Genomic DNA, 24,595 nt, shown 5'->3' on the forward strand with positions numbered 1-24,595 from the left:
CTAACTCTTCACCCACTGGTTCATCTGTCATAAACCCTAACTCTTCACCTACTGGTTAATCTGTCATAAACCCTAACTCTTCACCCACTGGTTCATCTGTCATAAACCCTAACTCTTCACCCACTGGTTCATCTGTCATTAACCCTAACTCTTCACCCACTGGTTCATCTGTCATAAACCCTAACTCTTCACCCACTGGTTCATCTGTCATTAACCCTAACTCTTCACCCACTGGTTCATCTGTCATAAACCCTAACTCTTCACCTACTGGACTGGTTCATCTGTCATAAACCCTAACTCTTCACCTACTGGACTGGTTCATCTGTCATAAACCCTAACTCTTCACCCACTGGTTCATCTGTCATAAACCCTAACTCTTCACCTACTGGTTAATCTGTCATAAACCCTAACTCTTCACCTACTGGACTGGTTCATCTGTCATAAACCCTAACTCTTCACCCAATGGTTCATCTGTCATAAACCCTAACTCTTCACCCACTGGTTCATCTGTCATAAACCCTAGCTCTTCACCCACTGGTTCATCTGTCATAAACCCTAACTCTTCACCCACTGGTTCATCTGTCATAAACCCTAACTCTTCACCCACTGGTTCATCTGTCATAAACCCTAACTCTTCACCTACTGGTTAATCTGTCATAAACCCTAACTCTTCACCCACTGGTTCATCTGTCATAAACCCTAACTCTTCACCCACTGGTTCATCTGTCATTAACCCTAACTCTTCACCCACTGGTTCATCTGTCATAAACCCTAACTCTTCACCCACTGGTTCATCTGTCATTAACCCTAACTCTTCACCCACTGGTTCATCTGTCATAAACCCTAACTCTTCACCTACTGGACTGGTTCATCTGTCATAAACCCTAACTCTTCACCTACTGGACTGGTTCATCTGTCATAAACCCTAACTCTTCACCCACTGGTTCATCTGTCATAAACCCTAACTCTTCACCTACTGGTTAATCTGTCATAAACCCTAACTCTTCACCTACTGGACTGGTTCATCTGTCATAAACCCTAACTCTTCACCCAATGGTTCATCTGTCATAAACCCTAACTCTTCACCCACTGGTTCATCTGTCATTAACCCTAACTCTTCACCTACTGGACTGGTTCATCTGTCATAAACCCTAACTCTTCACCCACTGGTTCATCTGTCATAAACCCTAACTCTTCACCCACTGGTTCATCTGTCATAAACCCTAACTCTTCACCCACTGGTTCATCTGTCATAAACCCTAACTCTTCACCCACTGGTTCATCTGTCATAAACCCTAACTCTTCACCCACTGGTTCATCTGTCATAAACCCCAACTCTTCACCTACTGGTTAATCTGTCATAAACCCTAACTCTTCACCCACTGGTTCATCTGTCATAAACCCTAACTCTTCACCCACTGGTTCATCTGTCATAAACCCCAACTCTTCACCTACTGGTTAATCTGTCATAAACCCTAACTCTTCACCCACTGGTTCATCTGTCATAAACCCTAACTCTTCACCCACTGGTTCATCTGTCATAAACCCTAACTCTTCACCTACTGGTTAATCTGTCATAAACCCTAACTCTTCACCCACTGGTTCATCTGTCATAAACCCTAACTCTTCACCTACTGGGATGGTTCATCTGTCATAAACCCTAACTCTTCACCTACTGGACTGGTTCATCTGTCATAAACCCTAACTCTTCACGTACTGGACTGGTTCATCTGTCATAAACCCTAACTCTTCACCTACTGGACTGGTTCATCTGTCATAAACCCTAACTCTTCACCCACTGGTTCATCTGTCATAAACCCTAACTCTTCACCCACTGGTTCATCTGTCATAAACCCCAACTCTTCACCTACTGGTTAATCTGTCATAAACCCTAACTCTTCACCCACTGGTTCATCTGTCATAAACCCTAACTCTTCACCTACTGGGATGGTTCATCTGTCATATAAGTAGACTTGTTTGGCAACATTCTCTGAATTGTCTTCGATCCCTGAGTGGTTCTTTTCTTAGTCATCTGTTTGTAAGGAATGTGTCTGATGATTAAGAGGAACAGGTTTCATTGAAAGGGAAACGATGCCACACCCACAATGTGTCATCATAACCTCAGACACAACAACATGACACTTTTTTAAGAAGGCATGTGAACAACCATAGGACATAGTGTCCCTGCTTTAAAGCTACACTCCATAATTTGAGCACATATGCATACCATCAAAGAGTGTTTAATGCCCATTGATTGACATGAATGCATGATTTCTGAAAAGGTAAGATATGCACACGTACTGTAGTTAGGATTAGGATTCTGTCCAAAGAGTGTATCTCCTATTCTCCGGTCCTGTTTTTCTGTCCTCTCTCCTGTCCTCTCTCCTGTCCTCTCTCCTGTGTGCTAGTCACCTGAGGTAGTGAACTGGGTTGATAGTTCTGTCCTCTCTCCTGTCCTCTCTCCTGTCCTCTCTCCTGTGTGCTAGTCACCTGCGGTAGTGAACTGGGTTGATAGTTCTGTCCTCTTTCCTGTCCTCTCTCCTGTCCTCTCTCCTGTCCTCTCTCATGTGTGCTAGTCACCTGAGGTAGTGAACTGGGTTGATAGTTCTGTCCTCTCTCCTGTCCTCTCTCCTGTCCTCTCTCCTGTCCTCTCTCCTGTGTGCTAGTCACCTGCGGTAGTGAACTGGGTTGATAGTTCTGTCCTCTCTCCTGTCCTCTCTCTTGTCCTCTCTCCTGTGTGCTAGTCACCTGCAGTAATGAACTGGGTTGATAGTTCTGTCCTCTCTCCTGTCCTCTCTCCTGTCCTCTCTCCTGTGTGCTAGTCACCTGCAGTAGTGAACTGGGTGGTCCCGGTGGCAGACAGAGGACGTTATAATGACATCTTCCTGAAGACAGACACAGACATGGACGGTCTTGTCACCGGAGGGGAAGTCATGGAGATCTTCATGCTGTCCAACCTTTCTAAGACCATGCTGGCACAGATCTGGTGAGAGACAGAATGGCCTGCACCTTAGACTTACATATTGTTATTTTAACACCTTACAAACACACTGAGTGCACAAAACATTAGGAGCACGTTTGGCTCTTTCCATGACATAAACTGACCAGGTGAATCCAGGTGAAAGCTATGATCCCTTATTAATGTACAGTGGGGAGAACAAGTATTTGATACACTGCTGATTTTGCAGGTTTTCCTACTTACAAAGCATGTAGAGGTCTGTAATTTCTATCATAGGTACACTTCAACTGTGAGAGACGGAATCTAAAACAAAAATCCAGAAAATGACATTGTATGATTTTTAAGTAAATCATTTGCATTTTATTGCACGACATAAGTATTTGATACATCAGAAAAGCATAACTTAATATTTGGTACAGAAACCTTTGTTTGCAATTACAGAGATCATACGTTTCCTGTAGTTCTTGACCAGGTTTGCACACACTGCAGCAGGGATTTTGGCACTACACTTCAACTGTGAGAGACGGAATCTAAAACAAAATCCAGAAAATGACATTGTATGATTTTTAAGTAATTAATTTGCATTTTATTGCATGACATAACATTTGATCACTTACCAACCAATAAGAATTCTGGCTCTCACAGACCTGTTAGTTTTTCTTTAAGAAGGCCTCTTGTTCTCCACTCATTACCTGCACCTGTTTGAACTCGTTACCTGTATAAAAGACACCTGTCCACACACTCAATCAAACAGAATCCAACCTCTCCACAATGGCCAAGACCAAAAAGCTGTGTAAGGACATCAGGGACAAAATTGTAGACCTGCACAAGGCTGGGATGGGCTACAGGACAATAGGCAAGCAGCTTGGTGAGAAGGTAACAACTGTTGGCGCAATTATTAGAAAATGGAAGAAGTTCAAGATGACGGTCAATCACCTTAGGTCTGGGGCTCCATGCAAGATCTCACCTTGTGGGGCATCAATGATCATGAGGAAGGTGAGGGATCAGCCCAGAACTACATGGCAGGACCTGGTCAATGACCTGAAGAGAGCTGGGACAACAGTCTCAAAGAAAACCATTAGTAACACACTACGCCGTCATGGATTAAGATCCTGCAGCGCACGCAAGGTCCCCCTGCTCAAGCCAACGCATGTCCAGGCCCGTCTGAAGTTTACCAATGACCATCTGGATGATCCAGAGGAGGAATGGGAGAAGGTGATGCGGTCTGATGAGACAAAAATAGAGCTTTTTGGTCTAAACTCCACTCGCCATGTTTGGAGGAAGAAGAAGGATGAGTACAACCCCAAGAACACCATCCCAACCGTGAAGCATGGAGGTGGAAACATCATTCTTTGGGGATGCTTTTCTGCAAAGGGGACAGGACGACTGCACCGTATTGAGGGGAGGGTGGATGGGGCCATGTATCACGAGATCTTGGCAAACAACCTCCTTCCCTCAGTAAGAGCATTGAAGATGGGTCGTGGCTGGGTCTTCCAACATGACAACGACCCGAAACACACAGCCAGGGCAACTAAGGAGTGGCTCCGTAAGAAGCATCTCAAGGTCCTGGGGTGGCCTAGCCAGTCTTCAGACCTGAACCCAATAGAAAATCTTTGGAGGGAGCTGAAAGTCCGTATTGCCCAGCGACAGCCCCGAAACCTGAAGGATCTGGAGAAGGTCTGTATGGAGGAGTGGGCCAAAATCCCTGCTGCAGTGTGTGCAAACCTGGTCAAGAACTACAGGAAACGTATGATCTCTGTAATTGCAAACAAAGGTTTCTGTACCAAATATTAAGTTCTGCTTTTCTGATGTATCAAATACTTGTCATGCAATAAAATGCAAATTAGTTACTTAAAAATCATACAATGTGATTTTCTGGATTTTTGTTTTAGATTCCGTCTCTCACAGTTGAAGTGTCCCTATGATAAAAAAATTACAGACCTCTACATGCGTTGTAAGTAGGAAAACCTGCAAAATCGGCAGTGTATCAAATACTTGTTCTCCCCACTGTATAAACAACAGCTGGGGCACAATAACTAAGGAAGTCTCGAGGTTTTGCTTGCCTGAGGTAGAGTATCTCATGATAAGCTGTAGACCACACCGTCTACCTAGAGAGTTTCCATCTGTATTTTTCGTATCTGTCTGCATACCACCACAGTACCTATGATAAAAAAATGACAGACCTCTACATGCTTTGTAAGTAGGAAAACCTGCAAAATCAGCAGAGTATCAAATACTTGTTCTCCCCACTGTATGTTATTAAATCCACTTCAGTCAGTGGAGATGAAGGGGAGGAGATGGTTTAAAGAAGGATTTATTAAGCCTTGAGACAATTGAGACATGGATTGTGTAGGTGGGCCATTTAGAGGGTGAATGGACAAGACAACATATTGAAGTGCCTTTGAATGGGGTTTGGTAGTAGGTGCCAGGCGCACTGGTTTGTGTCAAGAACTGCAACGCTGCTGTTTTTTTTTAAATGGTCAACAGTTTCCTGTGTGTATCCAGAATGTTCCACCACCTAAAGGACATCCAGCCAACTTGACACAACTGTGGGAAGCATTGGAGTCAACATGGGTCAGCATCCCTGTGTAATGCTTTTGACACCTTGTAGAGTCCATGCCCAGACAAATGAGGCTGTTCTGATGGCGGGGGGGGTTCTAGATGTTATGTACACTCGGTGTGTAATGACAGATGTATCTCATCATAAAATGTTTTTGCAAAATTGAGAAACTATTTTCATTGGCCGATCATACAGTGACATATTGGGCATTGTCTTGTTGGACCAGTACAGTACACTTTAACAAAATGTTACTTGCAGTGATCGTGATATGTCATTTTCTTTCCTGCTGAATGTGAATGCATTATGTTAAATTACTCTGGATTAGAATACACAGTACCTGTTAACTTGACTACAGTGTAATGAGAGTAGCAAAATTCTCTTTTAACTTTCCCCAAATTCCCTGTTTTTTTGGAAATCCCGGTTGGGACATTGCTGTAATCAAGAGGGAATAAGCACAAAACCTGCATTTCTGCAACCAGAATTTAGGGGAAAAGCAGCAAAATTTGAACAAGTGACGGTAATTTAGCAAACCCCAAATGTTTTGTATTTTGTTCCTAGGGGTCTGGCTGACACCAAGCAGACCGGAAAGCTGTCCAGAGAGCAGTTCTCTTTGGCCATGTGGCTGATCCACCAGAAAGTCATCAACGGATTGGACCCTCCCCAGACCCTCACAACTGAAATGATACCCCCCTCTGAGAGGTCCACCACCTCTGTTCTTGTAAGTCACTCCCTCACCCCTAGTTCCTCACCTTCTCCCCCTCCTCGTACCCTCTCCCCCGAAATGATACCCCCCTCTGAGAGGTCCACCACCTCTGTTCTTGTAAGTCACTCCCTCACCCCTAGTTCCTCACCTTCTCCCCCTCCTCGTACCCTCACAACTGAAATGATACCCCCCCCTGAGAGGTCCACCACCTCTGTTCTTGTAAGTCACTCCCTCACCCCTAGTTCCTCACCTTCTCCCCCTCCTCGTACCCTCACAACTGAAATGATACCCCCCTCTGAGAGGTCCACCACCTCTGTTCTTGTAAGTCACTCCCTCACCCCTAGTTCCTCACCTTCTCCCCCTCCTCGTACCCTCTCCCCCGAAATGATACCCCCCTCTGAGAGGTCCACCACCTCTGTTCTTGTAAGTCACTCCCTCACCCCTAGTTCCTCACCTTCTCCCCCTCCTCGTACCCTCTCCCCCGAGGTGATTCCCCCCCATGAGAGGACTGCCACTGCCCTCCTGTGTGATACCCCCCTCTAACCCTTCTCACCAACCCTCTACTGCTCTCCTCCCCTCTCCACTTTCTTGTCTTCATCCATCTCTCTGCACCCTCTCCCATCTCCCTAGCGCCTCCTATCTTTAGCTATACTGTACTGCATTTCAAACTCTCTCTGTCGTGTTACTGTCTGGTGTTGTGTCGTGTTACTGTCTGGTGTTGTGTTACTGTCTGGTGTCGTGTCGTGTTACTGTCTGGTGTTGTGTCGTGTCGTGTTACTGTCTGGTGTTGTGTTACTGTCTGTTGTTGTGTTACTGTCTGGTGTTGTGTCGTGTTACTGTCTGGTGTTGTGTTACTGTCTGGTGTTGTGTCGTGTTACTGTCTGGTGTTGTGTTACTGTCTGGTGTCGTGTTACTGTCTGGTGTTACTGTCTGGTGTCGTGTTACTGTCTGGTGTTGTCTGGTGTTACTGTCTGGTGTTGTGTTACTGTCTGGTGTTGTCTGGTGTTGTCTTACTGTTTGGTGTTGTGTTACTGTTTGGTGTTGTGTTACTGTCTGGTGTCGTGTTACTGTTTGGTGTTGTGTCGTGTTACTGTGTCGTGTTACTGTCTGGTGTTGTGTCGTGTCACTGTCTGGTGTTGTTTCACTGTCCTTTGTTTCACAGTGTAAAGCACAATATTTGTACAGATGTATTTCCTGTGGTGTGTCATGACCTATTGTTTATGTATTACCAATGCCAAGGAAGGAATGAATGCATTCTAGTATTTCCAGCCTCACCTCAGAATGTTACTGTTTTCAAGGCGAACACTGCCACCTTCTGGTGGTCTAGAGTGATAACACCACTGTCTGATTCATTTCACTGTGGAATCTTTCTCTTTCTCTCTCTCAGTTCAAAGGGCTTTATTGGCATGGGAAACATGTTTACATTGCCCAAGCAAATGGAATAGACAAACAAGGGAAACATTAGTGAACATTACACTCACAAAAGTTTATAGATGTTTCAAATGTTATATTATTGGCTATGTACAGTGTTGTAACAATGTGCAAGTAGTTGTAAATAAATAATCGGATAAATATAGGTTGTATTTGCAATGTTTGTGCTCCACTTTTTGACCCTTTTCTCATGGCAACGGCCCACAAATCACGCAACTGTGATTTCACACTGCGGTATGTAGCCTAACAGATATGGGAATTTATCAATGTTTGATTTGTTTTCAAATTCTTTGTGGGTCTGTGTAATCTGTGAAAAATATGTCTCTCTAATGTGGTCATACATTTGGCAGGTGGTTAGGAAGTGTAGCTCAGTTTCCACCTCATTTTGTGGGCAGTCTGCACATTGCCTGTCTTCTCTTGAGAGCCATGTCTGCCTATGGTGGCCTTTGCCAATAGCAAGGCTATGCTCACTGAGTCTGTACATAGTCAAGGATTTTCTTAAGTTTGGGTCAGTCACAGTGGTCAGGTATTCTGCCACTGTGTACTCTCTGTTTAGGGCCAAATAGCATTCTAGTTTGCTCTGTTTTTTGGTTGATTCTTTCCAGTGTGTCAGGTAATTATCTTTTCGCTTTCTCATAATTTGGTTGGATCTAATTGTGTTTCTGTCCTCGGGCTCTGTGGGGTCTGTTTGTGTTTGTGAACAGAGCCCCAGAACCAGCAGGCTGAGGGGACTCTTCTATAGGTTGAGCTCTCTGTAGGTGATGGCTTTGTGGTGGAATGTGTAGGCATGGCTTCCTTTTTTAGGTGGTTGTAGAATTTAGCAGCTCTTTTCTGGATGTTGATAACTAGTGGGTATAGTCCTCATTCTGCCATGCCTGCATTGTTTGGGATTTTGCATTGTACACAAAGTATATTTTTGCGGAATTCTGAATGTAGAATCTCATTTGGGTGTTTGTCCCATTTTGTTACTTCTTTGTTGGCGAGTGGACCCCAGACCTCACAACCATAAAGGGCAATGGGTTCGATAACTGATTCAAGTATTTTAGCCAGATCCTAATTGTGATGTTTTATGTTCATTTTGATGGCGTAGAAGGCCCTTCTTTTGCCTTGTCTCTTAGATCGTTCACAGCTTTGTGGAAGTTACCTTTGGTGTTGATGTTTAGGCCTAGGTAGGAATCATTCTTTGTGTGCTCTAGGGGCAACAGTGTCTAGATATAATTTGTATTTGTTGTCTTGGCTACTGGACCTATTTTGGAACACCATTGTGTTGGTCTTACTGAGATTTACTGTCAGGGTCCAGGTCTTTCAGAATATGTGCAGAAGATCTAGGTGCTGCTGTAGGCCCTCCTTGGTTGGGGACAGAAGCACCAGATCATCAGCAAACAGTAGATATTTGACATTAGATTCTAGTAGGGTGAGGCCGGGTGCTGCAGACTGTTGTAGTGCCCTCGTCAATTCATTCATCATTCATCATATGTTGAAGAGTGTGGGGCTCAAGCTGCATCCCTGTCTCACCCCATGGCCCTGAGAAAATAAATCTATGTTTAATTGCCCATTTTAACTGCACATTTGTTATTTGTGTACATTGATTTAATAATGTTATATGCTTTCCCTCCCAACACCGCTTTCCATAAATTTTATAGCAGACCCTCATGCCAAATTTTGAAATCAACAAAGCGCGATAAGACTTGTTTTGTTTGTCAATTGGGGTGTGTAGGATGAATACGTGCTTTGTCATTGGTAAGAAGCCAATTTGTCATTTGCTCAGGAAGTTGTTTTTACTGAGTAAATGTTGGATTTTCTGAGATTACGGCTGACTATTCCACTGTAATTATTGCGGTCAAAATTGTCTCCACTTTTGTGGATTGGGGTGATCAGATCAGTCAATGTTGTTGAAGAGTTTAAGAATAGCCTATTTGAATTTGTGGTCTGTATATTTGATAATTTCATTGAGGATACCATCAACACCACAGGCCGTTTTAGGTTGTAGGGTTTGATCCTTTACTTCAGCCAATGTAATTGGAGACTCCAGTAGGTTCTGGTCTTTAGTAGCTGATTCTAAGTTTACTAAATGATCATGTATATCTTTTAGCTTTTGTTTCTTTGTTATGTGTCCAAACGGTTGGAGAAGTGGTTTTATCCGTACATCTCCATTTTGGATAGATAGCTCTTTGTGTTTCTTTGTTATCTGTCCAAACGGTTGGAGAAGTGGTTTTATCCGTACATCTCCATTTTGGATAGATAGCTCTTTGTGTTTCTTTGTTATGTGTCCAAACGGTTGGAGAAGTGGTTTTATCCGTACATCTCCATTTTGGATAGATAGCTCTTTGTGTTTCTTTGTTATGTGTCCAAACGGTTGGAGAAGTGGTTTTATCCGTACATCTCCATTTTGGATAGATAGCTCTTTGTGTTTCTTTGTTATGTGTCCAAACGGTTGGAGAAGTGGTTTTATCCGTACATCTCCATTTTGGATAGATAGCTCTTTGTGTTTCTTTGTTATGTGTCCAAACGGTTGGAGAAGTGGTTTTATCCGTACATCTCCATTTTGGATAGATAGCTCTTTGTGTTTCTTTGTTATGTGTCCAAACGGTTGGAGAAGTGGTTTTATCCGTACATCTCCATTTTGGATAGATAGCTCTTTGTGTTTCTTTGTTATGTGTCCAAACGGTTGGAGAAGTGGTTTTATCCGTACATCTCCATTTTGGATAGATAGCTCTTTGTGTTTCTTTGTTATGTGTCCAAACGGTTGGAGAAGTGGTTTTATCCGTACATCTCCATTTTGGATAGATAGCTCTTTGTGTTTCTTTGTTATGTGTCCAAACGGTTGGAGAAGTGGTTTTATCCGTACATCTCCATTTTGGATAGATAGCTCTTTGTGTTTCTTTGTTATGTGTCCAAACGGTTGGAGAAGTGGTTTTATCCGTACATCTCCATTTTGGATAGATAGCTCTTTGTGTTTCTTTGTTATCTGTCCAAACGGTTGGAGAAGTGGTTTTATCCGTACATCTCCATTTTGGATAGATAGCTCTTTGTGTTTCTTTGTTATGTGTCCAAACGGTTGGAGAAGTGGTTTTATCCGTACATCTCCATTTTGGATAGATAGCTCTTTGTGTTTCTTTGTTATGTGTCCAAACGGTTGGAGAAGTGGTTTTATCCGTACATCTCCATTTTGGATAGATAGCTCTTTGTGTTTCTTTGTTATGTGTCCAAACGGTTGGAGAAGTGGTTTTATCCGTACATCTCCATTTTGGATAGATAGCTCTTTGTGTTTCTTTGTTATCTGTCCAAACGGTTGGAGAAGTGGTTTTATCCGTACATCTCCATTTTGGATAGATAGCTCTTTGTGTTTCTTTGTTATCTGTCCAAACGGTTGGAGAAGTGGTTTTATCCGTACATCTCCATTTTGGATAGATAGCTCTTTGTGTTTCTTTGTTATGTGTCCAAACGGTTGGAGAAGTGGTTTTATCCGTACATCTCCATTTTGGATAGATAGCTCTTTGTGTTTCTTTGTTTAGTGCGTATCAATTTTCCCAAAAGGGATTTGATTCTATGCATTCTTAAATCACGTTGAGCGGATTTCTGTCATGCTGCTCCTTCTTTTTCTGTATTATCTGAGTGATTCACCAGAGTGAAGCCATAGGCTCATCTTTTCTGCTTCTCTATGGTTTTATTTGGATAGGTTTCTCAACATTCTTTCTTAGGTTTTTACATTCAACATCGTAGGTTTCTACAATACCCTCCGTCTATCCTTAATATTCCTTAATAGTATGCAGCTTGTTCGGCTTCGATGCTTCGTGGTTGATTATTGCTCCGTTCAAGTAGATTGTGATTTTGCTGTGGTCTGATAGGGGTGTCAGTGGGCTGACTGTGAACGCTCTGAGAGACCCTGGGTTGAGTTCAGGGATAAAGTAGTCTACAGTACTACTGCCAAGAGATGCTATAGGTGTACCTACCGTAGGAGTCCCCTCGAAGCCTACCGTTGACTATGTACTACATACCCAGCATGCGACAGAGCTCCTTCCTGTGTTAACGTTGTGGTGATGCAGCAGTAGTGAGATCATCTCTCTCCCTCAGAGCAGAATCTCTCTGACCTACTCTTCTTCTCTCCTCTGTTTCTCCACACCCCACTCTCTACCCCTTTTTTTTTTACCTTTCCTTCTCTTATCTCTCTTCTGTCACCCTGTTCATCCCTCCCCTCTCTTCCTCATCCTCTGCCCCCCCCCAGGACAGCAGCACTTCTACAGAGTCAGCTGACCTGACAGGCATCAAAGAGCTGGATGACATCAGTCAGGAAATCGCCCAGCTGCAGAGGTGAGCCCCTCCCAGAACACTGAGTATTGAACACTGAGCCCAGAACACTGAGCTCAGAACACTAAGCCTAGAACACTAAGCCTAGAACTTTAAGCCTAGAACTTTAAGCCCAGAACACTGAGCCCAGAACACTAAGCCCAGAACACTAAGCCTAGAACTTTAAGCCTAGAACTTTAAGCCTAGAACACTGAGCCCAGAACACTGAGCCCAGAACACTAACCCTAGAACTTTAAGCCTAGAACTTTAAGCCTAGAACTCTAACCCTAGAACTCTAAGCCTAGAACACTAAGCTTAGAACACTAACCCTAGAACTCTAAGCCTAGAACTCTAAGCCTAGAACTCTAAGCCTAGATCACTAACCCTAACCCCTATTGCTCGACTGGAGGACATCTTTGTTTGTCATTTCTTTTAACAGCCAGGGGGAGATCTTCTTCGTTGGATTAAATCTACTTGGATTGTCTGTTGTTCACAGAAATGTACTTTGTGTACAGAATCCTTGCCCAATGACTGAAGCACAGCCAAGGAGATGAGGATAGGAAGCTATGTTTTCCCTACTGATCCTCGTGCCTTGTGGGTTTCCCTGTAAACCGTGTCCTCTTCATACTGCCTCCTCAGCACTCTTATCTTTTACAGTACTCTTACCTTTTTACACTCAGGTAACCTGGTGACACAAAGGCCTTGTTGCCGTGTCTAGCATTGGCTAGGGCAGTGTTTCTCGATCCATACCTCGCAGATCCCCCAGACACTGCACAGTCAACTAATCTCCAAGCACTTGGGGGAGGTAATAACGTACAATTTGACATGGTCTCCTTCTCACCTAGGTGTGTGTGTGTGTGTGTGTGTGTGTGTGTGTGTGTGTGTGTGTGTGTGTGTGTGTGTGTGTGTGTGTGTGTGTGTGTGTGTGTGTGTGTGTGTGTTGTTGCAGAGAGAAGTATACTCTGGAGCAGGACATCAGGGACAAAGAGGAAGCCATCAGACAGAAGAACAAGGAAATTCAGGTGAGACCCACAGGGAGTCAGGGACCCATTTTATGGATGAATCGTTCTTAATGGGTCTAATCCACGGGAAGGGAACTCTCATCCTGAAGTGTCTCATGGACTACACATCTTGTTCAATCACAACTACTCAAAACAGATTGGAGGAAAATATATGACTCCACCCCCCCTCAAACCTAAACTTCCAATTATTTTTGGGATGGAGGTGAGGAGAGAGAGGATGCAAGGAATCAAGGAAAGACAATTGAGAAAGCGCCTATATCTCTATTGCTGAGGTCTGCGCTGGTCTCCTTCCCTTCCACCATTTCCTCAGGAGATGCAGGGGGACCTGGGGAGCGGTGGTCTGGTCTGATTACTGTATGTATTTTAACAGGAGATGCAGGGGGACCAGGGGAGTGGTGGTCTGGTCTGATTACTGTATGCATTTTAACAGGAGATGCTGGAGGACCTGGACCAGGAGAGCGGTGGTCTGCAGGACCTGGAGGCCCAGAAGCAGGATGCTCAGCAGCAGCTGGAGGAGATGGACCAGCAGAGGAACAAGCTGGAGGGCATGCTAAAAGACGTCCACCTGAAGTGTCAGGATCAGTCCACGCTGGTCAGTCAGCAACACACCTATACGATCATGGTCTAGACAGGAAAAACTCTGTCCCCAGTTAGGGCTGTGACGGGCATAGAATTTTGGATGCTGGTTATTGGTCAACCAAATGATCGCGATCACCGTTATAACCGTTTCGACTAGCCAATGATTCATTTGTTGTACTTTTTTAATTTATTCTCCTCTCCTACGCTCCTGACTGCATGTGCTGCTTCTGCAGGGGGCGGGGTGTTGCCTAGGCATCCAAAGACTCATTTGCTACAACACCTTGCTTGTTTCAGCAAGGAACAACAAAGTTAAGGACGTTGTAGAGTCCATGTTACAGCAGAAACGGACTCAACTGTCCCATCTTCAGTCAGCTGTTTGTTCGATGGTGATCTTCATTGGTTACCCGGTTATATGGTATATGTGCCACCCCTAACCCCAGTTTATAGAGGCTTATCTGAATGTCCGAAACAATTGTCCCCATTTACAGGCCGTCACTAGCGCTTATCACATCTTATTTACATAGGATTCCTCTTCTCCCTCCGTCCAGATCTCATCCTTACAGACCCAGATCCACAGTCAGGAGTCTGACCTGCAGAGTCAGGAGAATGAGCTGAGTCGTACCAAGTCTGACCTGAACAAACTGCAGTTGGAGGAGACGCAGCTAGAGCAGAACCTACTGACCGGACGCATGCAGCTAGACTCCATCATCAAGTCACTCAAGGCCACCCAGGATGAGATCAACCAGGTACGTGGATAGAGAGATGCTGTAGTTCATTATCATAGACAAATGTTGTATTAAATGAACATGGTGTCACGTTTGGAGTAGAATGTAACTTTTTAATGGCCATCCGGAAAATAGAAATGTTCCCTGTTTAATAACTAAATGAAAATGTTCCCCATTTTGCTTCTACCTATCCGATTGCTTTCAGATCTAGCGTGTGGTTCTTAAACTTTTGTAGCTCAAGAACCAAATGAGAAATTGACCGTCCTCCCTTGACCCAAATCGTCCTACAAACGACCCCAATTTAGAAGAAATGGTGTGTGATTTCTAGATGTATTCTCATAACTCATAACTACCCACCTCTCACATGCCCAGGGCCCACTTTGTGTCCCCGCCCGTAGTTTAAGAAACCCTGGACTAGAGGGTACGTGCTAGGGGTTGTTTCTGGATGGGACTCTCACAAAAACAGACAGTGTTATTTTTGTAGACTGACAACGCATTGTTCCCGCAGGCTTTTATTAATAACGTTTTAAATGTAGGGTTGTGGCGGCCATTTTGGCAGCCGGTAATTGTTAAGCAAATAACTGTCGGTCTCACGGTAATGTACCATTAATTAACATTAACACGTTAAGCATCTCATGTCTTCCACACACAGCCTACAAGCCACTGATGCAGACCATGATTTATTTTAGACATATCCAAAGAAACATGATATGAAGAAAATGTAGTCTATTTCAGAAGAACATGCTCGGAGTTGTCCCTTATCTGGCTATGCCATATGGCTGTGGGCTACACTAGTGCTCTGAGTTGTCCCTTATCTGGCTATGCCGTATGGCTGTGGGCTACACTAGTGCTCTGAGTTGTCCCTTATCTGGCTATGCCATATGGCTGTGGGCTACACTAGTGCTCTGAGTTGTCCCTTATCTGGCTATGCCGTATGGCTGTGGGCTACACTAGTGCTCTGAGTTGTCCCTTATCTGGCTATGCCATATGGCCGTGGGCTACACTAGTGCTCTGAGTTGTCCCTTATCTGGCTATGCCATATGGCCGTGGGCTTGGGACTAAAAACTGTTGAGAAGCCTTTTTGTCCTAGACTTGGCACTCCGGTACCGCTTGACATGTGGTAGTAGAGAGAACAGTCTATGACTGGGGTGGCTGGGGTCTTTGACAATTATTTGGGCCTTCCTCTGACACCGCCTGGTGTAGAGGTCCTGGATGGCAGGCAGCTTAGCCCCAGTGATGTACTGGGCCGTACGCACTTCCCTCTGTAATGCCTTGTGGTCAGAGGCTGAGCAATTGCCGTACCAGGCAGTGATGCATCCAGTCAGGATGCTCTCGATGGTGCAGCTGTAGAACTTTTTGAGGATCTCAGGTGCTCCGAAGCACCTCTCACTCGCATGGCTCTCTCAGACATCTCAATTCTTATTAGCCAATGTCCGTCACGTGATCCGGTCCTTCTCACAGGCATCTCCGCTCTGAAGTAGGCTACAAGTTAAGAAAGACACATCAGGGACGCAACTGCGCGCGTTCTTCTTATCGTATTCCGAGGCACATGTTGAACTGTCTACATTTACCTTTTGTCAGCCAACAAGATGAGTAGGCCTAACGACCAGCAAAAGCACCAGCCTATGTTCATCTACTATCCCCCAGAGTACAAAAGTTGACATTTTCTATTGGTCAACTCGTCCTTCTGTGTGAGAAATAAATCATTCAAACATAGTCTGGGACAGTTGTGGGATGCGATTAGATCTCAAATTAATACAACCACTAGCATCAACAAGAAACTTTTCTATGCAATGAGGCTGACTCAACCGATCAGAACATTCATCTTGAAATATGATCAACTATCAGGCTATTTATTCACATTATTTATTTAAGGGGGACAGGTGGTCTAGTGGTTAAGAGCGTTGGGCCAGTAACTGAAAGGTCGCTGGTTCGAATCACCGAGACAACTAGGTGGAAATGTGACGATGTGCCCTTGAGCAAGGCACTTGACCCTAAGTCGCTCTGGAAACGAGCATCTGCTAAATGACTCAAATGTTCCAAAATGCAATCAATTAGCGTGAAAACACCTTCCTCAAGTGACCGCAAATGCAATTTATGCATGTAATGCTTTATTATAAAGGTGCTATTTTATGGTGTAAATGATACTCCCTAATCTTGAAACTCACACGCTGGTAATGTATGCCAGTCTACACCGGTTGTAAAGCGGATTAATAATGTGCTTCATTTTAAGAAGTTATTTGGACACTTTAGTTGTGATACAAACCTTATCAAAACATATAGGCCTATGGGCTAGGCTACATGAGGTATGCCACTATGATTTTAAATAGTTGCAAAAATTTTTACAAAGGCATCCGCTATTCACAAATGATAATACGTCATTCACAAGTGATAATATGTCATTCACAAGTGATAATACGTCAATCACAAGTGGTAATACACCCTTCACAAGTGATAATACACCCTTCACAAGTGATAATACGTCATTCACAAGTGATAGGTGACAGTATTATCAGACTATTCTTAATTTAATCTTGTTTAAATAATATATGTGTGAAATTTAAATAGCGAATGTAAGACGCCTTTCCAGTGGTTTATATTCATGCCAGCTAGGTAGGCTATACTTCTGTTGTAAAGTGAAGCAATATGATTAATATTAGCAGAGATGATAAATAAATATAGTGGGCCTAGCCTATAGAAAAATGATGGGATCCTCCTCTTTTAATTAGAGGCCATCACTCTGTTTTCTCCCATAATTGCGTAGCCAATAGAAATGTTGTGCAACATGAGCTCATGGGCTCTCATGAAGTGCTTGATTTACATGTTCCGTTACATTTGTATTGATGTCAGTGATGACAGGGACAATAGAGTGCCGAGTACCAGGCAGTTAGCAATTTTGGTGGGTTTCTAATAACTATCAGCAGCATCAAGCCTTGTTACCGTGACTAAACGGTCACATGGAGTTTAACTGCGGTCATGACTGGTGACTGGCGGTGTGGCGGTAATATGTTCACCGCAACAGCCCCACATACTTACTCTCTTTTACTAGAACTACCGGTGTTACTGGAGACTCACTGACATCCCTTTATCCCTTTAGGCTCGTAGTAAGCTTTCTCAGATCCAGGACAGTCAACAGGAAGTGACTAAGACTATAGAGCAATACAACAACGCTCTGAACGGAACCCACAGCCAGACTCATGCTGGCAGCATGACCAACCTGGCAGACATGAGCGAAGTAGGATTCTCAGTGAGGGAGAACGGAGAATTTGGCGCCAGGGTGAGTAGTGTTGTCATGAAACCAGGGTCGTGTTCATTATTATCACCATGGACTACAATCCTGTTTTGATGTCACTTGTTAAATCCACTTCAATCAGGGGAGGAGACAGGTTAAAGAAGGATTTTTAAGCAACTCAATATTGGGAAGGTGTTCTTAATGTTTTCTACGCTCAGTGTATATTATTATATACCCAGCTATTCATGTGGAGCGCTCACTGTGTTTAGTGTGACCTCACTTCCTGTTGCTCACACCTGACAGACGTGATACCTTTTTATTCAATCTTCATTATGTTAGAGATTACCAGAGGAAGCGTCTACGTCCAGTTCTGCTTGGTAAAGCGGTGTTGTCCCAACGTTGGGCAATCCAGTTCATTTGAATGGAAGTGGAGAAGATTTTGAGGTTGAGCAATCTGAATATTTTTGTCCCCCCAGAATCAGGAGGACTCTTTCAAATCGAGGATAGCCATGTTCAGCAGCAACAAATCAACACCAGAACCCCTTCCAGCAGCAGACCCCTTCCAGACAGAGGACCCCTTCAAATCAGACCCCTTCAAAGGTAACTTTATAAATATATTATACCAAATGAATGTTTATGCAAAATATTGCTGGAACAATTCTGGAATGATTGTAATTCCATGGCCCAGGACTGTATGTTCCAGAGGCTATGAGGTTCTCTTCCTTTAGAGAAAAGTGTGTGGTCATAAGCAACATGTGCTTGGCTAATGAAGTACACCTGAACAGAACAGAAAGGCCTCCATGTGCTTGGCTCATCAAATCAAATCAAATTTATTTATATAGCCCTTCGTACATCAGCTGATATCTCAAAGTGCTGTACAAAAACCCAGCCTAAAACCCCAAACAGCAAGCAATGCAGGTGTAGAAGCACGGTGGCTAGGAAAAACTCCCTAGAAAGGCCAAAACCTAGGAAGAAACCTAGAGAGGAACCAGGCTATGTGTGGTGGCCAGTCCTCTTCTGGCTGTGCCGGGTGGAGATTATAACAGAACATGGCCAAGATGTTCAAATGTTCATAAATGACCAGCATGGTCGAATAATAATAAGGCAGAACAGTTTCAACTGGAGCAGCAGCACGGCCAGGTGGACTGGGGACAGCAAGGAGTCATCATGTCAGGTAGTCCTGAGGCATGGTCCCAGGTCCTCCGAGAGAGAGAAAGAAAGAGAGAAAGAGAGAATTAGAGAGAGTACACTTAAATACACACAGGACACCGAATAGGACAGGAGAAGTACTCCAGATATAACAAACTGACCCTAGCCCCCCGACACATAAACTACTGCAACATAAATACTGGAGGCTGAGACAGGAGGTGTCAGGAGACACTGTGGCCCCATCCGAGGACACCCCCGGACAGGGCCAAACAGGAAGGATATAACCCCACCCACTTTGCCAAAGCACAGCCCCCACACCACTAGAGGGATATCGTCAACCACCAACTTACCATCCTGAGACAAGGCTGAGTATAGCCCACAAAGACCTCCGCCACGGGGGGGGGGGGGGGTGCCAACCCAGACAGGATGACCACATCAGTGACTCAACCCACTCAGGTGATGCACCCCTCCCAGGGATGGTAATGAGAGAGCCCCAGTAAGCCAGTGACTCAGCCCCTGTAATAGGGTTAGAGACAAAGAATCCCAGTGGAAAGAGGGGAACCGGCCAGGCAGAGACAGCAAGGGCGGTTCGTTGCTCCAGAGCCTTTCCGTTCACCTTCCCACTCCTGGGCCAGACTACACTCAATCATATGACCCACTGAAGAGATGAGTCTTCAGTAAAGACTTAAAGGTTGAGACCGAGTTTGCGTCTCTGACATGGGTAGGCAGACCGTTCCATAAAAATGGAGCTCTATAGGAGAAAGCTCTGCCTCCAGCTGTTTGCTTAGAAATTCTAGGGACAATTAGGAGGCCTGCGTCTTGTGACCGTAGCGTACGTGTAGGTATCATGAAGTACACCTGAACAGAACAGAAAGGCCTCCACGTGCTTGGCTCATGAAGTACACCTGAACAGAACAGAACAGAACAGAAAGGCCTCCACGTGCTTGGCTCATGAAGTACACCTGAACAGAACAGAAAGGCCTCCACGTGCTTGGCTCATGAAGTACACCTGAACAGAACAGAAAGGCCTCCACGTGCTTGGCTCATGAAGTACACCTAAACAGAACAGAAAGGCCTCCATGTGGTATATGCTCCATATTAACACCGTTAAATGACAAATGTTTCCATCCACAAGGATCTTTGTCACGTTTTGTCTCAATCCTCTCAGATCCATTTGAAGCCGATGATCCTTTCAAAGAGAGTGATCCATTCAAGGGTGCTTCCTCAGACTTCTTCAAGAAAACGACCGATGTGTTTGCCTCAGCAGATCCCTTCAGTAGAAAACCTACTCCCCCCATCAAGGTAATACATGTTATTATTTAATATATTATTTTCTATGGTAATTTATTTACAGTATGTCATATTTGAATACATTTATATTGAATTATAAGCTGGGTGGGCCGAGCCCTGAATGCTGATTGGCTGACAAACGTGGTATATCAGACCGTATACCACGGGTATGACAAAACGTATACCACGGGTATTTTTACTGCTCTAATTATGTTGGGAAACAGTTTATAATAGCAATAAGGCACCTCGGGGGTTTGTGGTATATGGACAATATACCACGGCTAAGGCCTGTATCCAGGCACTCCGCGTTGCGTCGTGACTAAGAACAGCCCTTAGCCGCGGTATATTGGCCTTATTGTCTTGCTCCCAGGCAGACTAAATAACTTTTTTGCCCGCTTTGAGGACAATACAGTGCCACTGACACGGCCTGCAACGAAAACATGCGGTCTCTCCTTCACTGCAGCCGAGGTGAGTAAGACATTTAAACGTGTTAACCCTCGCAAGGCTGCAGGCCCAGATGGCATCCCCAGCCGCGCCCTCAGAGCATGCGCAGACCAGCTGGCCGGTGTGTTTACGGACATATTCAATCAATCCCTATACCAGTCTGCTGTTCCCACATGCTTCAAGAGGGCCACCATTGTTCCTGTTCCCAAGAAAGCTAAGGTAACTGAGCTAAATGACTACCGCCCCGTAGCACTCACATCCGTCATCATGAAGTGCTTTGAGAGACTAGTCAAGGACCATATCACCTCCACCCTACCTGACACCCTAGACCCACTCCAATTTGCTTACCGCCCAAATAGGTCCACAGACGATGCAATCTCAACCACACTGCACACTGCCCTAACCCATCTGGACAAGAGGAATACCTATGTGAGAATGCTGTTCATCGACTACAGCTCGGCATTCAACACCATAGTACCCTCCAAGCTCGTCATCAAGCTCGAGACCCTGGGTCTCGACCCCGCCCTGTGCAACTGGGTACTGGACTTCCTGACGGGCCGCCCCCAGGTGGTGAGGGTAGGCAACAACATCTCCTCCCCGCTGATCCTCAACACTGGGGCCCCACAAGGTTGCGTTCTGAGCCCTCTCCTGTACTCCCTGTTCACCCACGACTGCGTGGCCACGCACGCCTCCAACTCAATCATCAAGTTTGCGGACGACACAACAGTGGTAGGCTTGATTACCAACAACGATGAGACGGCCTACAGGGAGGAGGTGAGGGCCCTCGGAGTGTGGTGTCAGGAAAACAACCTCACACTCAACGTCAACAAAACTAAGGAGATGATTGTGGACTTCAGGAAACAGCAGAGGGAACACCCCCCTATCCACATCGATGGAACAGTAGTGGAGAGGGTAGCAAGTTTTAAGTTCCTCGGCATACACATCACAGACAAACTGAATTGGTCCACTCACACAGACAGCATCGTGAAGAAGGCGCAGCAGCGCCTCTTCAACCTCAGGAGGCTGAAGAAATTCGGCTTGTCACCAAAAGCACTCACAAACTTCTACAGATGCACAATCGAGAGCATCCTGGCGGGCTGTATCACCGCCTGGTATGGCAACTGCACCGCCCTCAACCGTAAGGCTCTCCAGAGGGTAGTGAGGTCTGCACAACGCATCACCGGGGGCAAACTACCTGCCCTCCAGGACACCTACACCACCCGATGTCACAGGAAGGCCATAAAGATCATCAAGGACATCAACCACCCGAGCCACTGCCTGTTCACCCCGCTATCATCCAGAAGGCGAGGTCAGTACAGGTGCATCAAAGCTGGGACCGAGAGACTGAAAAACAGCTTCTATCTCAAGGCCATCAGACTGTTAAACAGCCACCACTAACACTGAGTGGCTGCTGCCAACACACTGACACTGACTCAACTCCAGCCACTTTAATAATGGGAATTGATGGGAAATGATGTAAATATATCACTAGCCACTTTAAACAATGCTACCTTATATAAATGTTACTTACCCTACATTATTCATCTCATACGCATACGTATATACTGTACTCTATATCATCGACGGTATCCTTATGTAATACATGTATCACTAGCCACTTTATACTATACTATGCCACTTTGTTTACATACTCATCTCATTTGTACATACTGTACCCGATACCATCTACTGTATCTTGCCTATGCTGCTCTGTACCATCACTCATTCATATATCCTTATGTACATATTCTTTATCCCCTTACACTGTGTACAAGACAGTAGTTTTGGAATTGTTAGTTAGATTACTTGTTATTACTGCATTGTCGGAACTAGAAGCACAAGCATTTCGCTACACTCGCATTAACATCTGCTAACCATGTGTATGTGACAAATAAAATTTGATTTGATTTGATTTGATTTGATTTATTGCTTATATTATATTGTTTGTAATTTTGTTCATATTTATTGAATATATTGGTATTGAAATTCCATCCTGTATTTAGTTGAATGAAAGTATCTGGATGGAGTTGATCTTAGTGGTGTTTCTCTTCCTGTCTCTGTCTCAGCCTGGTGGCAGTCTGTCGGGTAGCAGGAATCTCTTAACCTCCCACAGCCCCCGGCCCAGCCCCAGCCCCAAGCCTGCAGGTACCTCGCCTCTGCAACACACAACCTCTTTTACACACTCACACTCACACTCTCACTCACTCACTCACTCACTCACTCACTCACTCACACTCTCACTCACTCACACTCACTCACTCACTCACACACTCACTCACTCACTCACTCACTCACTCACTCACACTCACTCACTCACTCACTCACACACTCACTCACTCTTGTATCTACATTTGAATGACTGTTTTTAGTCAGTGTAGTTACACTCCCACTCCTGTATCTACATTTGAATGACTGTTTTTAGTCAGTGTAGTTACACTCCCACTCTTGTATCTACATTTGAATGACTGTTTTTAGTCAGTGTAGTTACACTCCCACTCTTGTATCTACATTTGAATGACTGTTTTTAGTCAGTGTAGTTACACTCCCACTCTTGTATCTACATTTGAATGACTGTTTTTAGTCAGTGTAGTTACACTCCCACTCTTGTATCTACATTTGAATGACTGTTTTTAGTCAGTGTAGTTACACTCCAGATTATTCAGCTGCAAGTGACATTTAGAGTAAAAAACAACAACAACAAAGACGAGATAAAACGTGTTCTGACCTCTCAGCATCCTATCAGTTATGAAGATAATGTTCTGTGTCTTTCAAAAAGAAGCGGCTATCAAAATATTTGTTTTCTGCTGTCAGAGAACATTTACAGCCAGGGCTATCAAAATATTTGTTTTCTGCTGTCAGAGAACATTTACAGCCAGGTCATAAGAACTTATCAAAATACTATGTCAGGTCATTAAGTACTCTGAATCAAAATATTTGTTTTCTGCTATGTCAGAGAACATTTACAGCCAGGTCATTAAGTACTCTGAATCAAAATATTTGTTTTCTGCTGTCAGAGAACATTTACAGCCAGGTCATTAAGAACTCTGAATCAAAATATTTGTTTTCTGCTATGTCAGAGAACATTTACAACCAGGCCATTAAGTACTCTGAATCAAAATATTTGTTTTCTGCTATGTCAGAGAACATTTACAGCCAGGTCATTAAGTACTCTGAATCAAAATATTTGTTTTCTGCTATGTCAGAGAACATTTACAACCAGGTCATTAAGTACTCTGAATCAAAATATTTGTTTTCTGCTATGTCAGAGAACATTTACAACCAGGTCATTAAGTACTCTGAATCAAAATATATTTGTTTTCTGCAAAATATTTGTTTTCTGCTGTCAGAGAACATTTACAGCCAGGTCATTAAGTACTCTGAATCAAAATATTTGTTTTCTGCCATGTCAGAGAACATTTACAGCCAGGTCATTAAGTACTCTGAATCAAAATATTTGTTTTCTGCTATGTCAGAGAACATTTACAACCAGGTCATTAAGTACTCTGAATTTCACAACATTTAGAAGCAGAAAAGGATAATCAAACTCCTATCTGTATATCACTGAGATACATCTATCTGTATATCACTGAGATACATCTATCCGTATATCACTGAGAGACATCTATCTGTATATCACTGAGATACATCTATCTGTGTATCACTGAGATACATCTATCTGTGTATCACTGAGATACATCTATCTGTATTTCACTGAGATACATCTATCTGTATATCACTGAGATACATCTATCTGTATTTCACTGAGAGACATCTATCTGTATATCACTGAGATACATCTATCTGTATATCACTGAGATACATCTATCCGTATATCACTGAGATACATCTATCTGTATATCACTAAGATACATCTATCTGTATATCACTGAGATACATCTATCTGTATATCACTGAGATACATCTATCCGTATATCACTGAGAGACATCTATCTGTATATCACTGAGATACATCTATCTGTGTATCACTGAGATACATCTATCTGTGTATCACTGAGATACATCTATCTGTATTTCACTGAGATACATCTATCTGTATATCACTGAGATACATCTATCTGTATTTCACTGAGAGACATCTATCTGTATATCACTGAGATACATCTATCTGTATATCACTGAGATACATCTATCTGTATATCGTTAAGATACATCTATCTGTATATCACTGAGAGACATCTATCTGTATATCGTTA

The 24,595-nt window shown here is 43.9% G+C and overlaps 1 protein-coding gene across 2 annotated transcripts in view; it reads left to right on the top strand.

Annotated features, from left to right (window-relative positions):
- The window catches only part of LOC139387007 (epidermal growth factor receptor substrate 15-like 1), a 66,184-nt gene that overhangs the window by 12,084 nt on the left and 29,505 nt on the right, over nt 1-24,595 (top strand). Inside the window, exons 10-19 of one of the 2 annotated variants that reach the window (XM_071132950.1) lie at nt 2,823-2,986; nt 6,078-6,237; nt 11,879-11,964; nt 12,890-12,962; nt 13,393-13,554; nt 14,090-14,287; nt 17,364-17,543; nt 17,975-18,098; nt 19,816-19,949; nt 22,448-22,526. In XM_071132950.1, coding sequence (XP_070989051.1) covers nt 2,823-2,986; nt 6,078-6,237; nt 11,879-11,964; nt 12,890-12,962; nt 13,393-13,554; nt 14,090-14,287; nt 17,364-17,543; nt 17,975-18,098; nt 19,816-19,949; nt 22,448-22,526 — 1,360 coding nt within the window. The remainder of the gene's footprint in view (nt 1-2,822; nt 2,987-6,077; nt 6,238-11,878; nt 11,965-12,889; nt 12,963-13,392; nt 13,555-14,089; nt 14,288-17,363; nt 17,544-17,974; nt 18,099-19,815; nt 19,950-22,447; nt 22,527-24,595) is intronic. The other variant, XM_071132951.1, reaches the window with a different exon arrangement.

This window comes from Oncorhynchus clarkii, chromosome 28 (assembly GCF_045791955.1).
Source record: "Oncorhynchus clarkii lewisi isolate Uvic-CL-2024 chromosome 28, UVic_Ocla_1.0, whole genome shotgun sequence".
Taxonomy (NCBI): domain Eukaryota; kingdom Metazoa; phylum Chordata; class Actinopteri; order Salmoniformes; family Salmonidae; genus Oncorhynchus; species Oncorhynchus clarkii.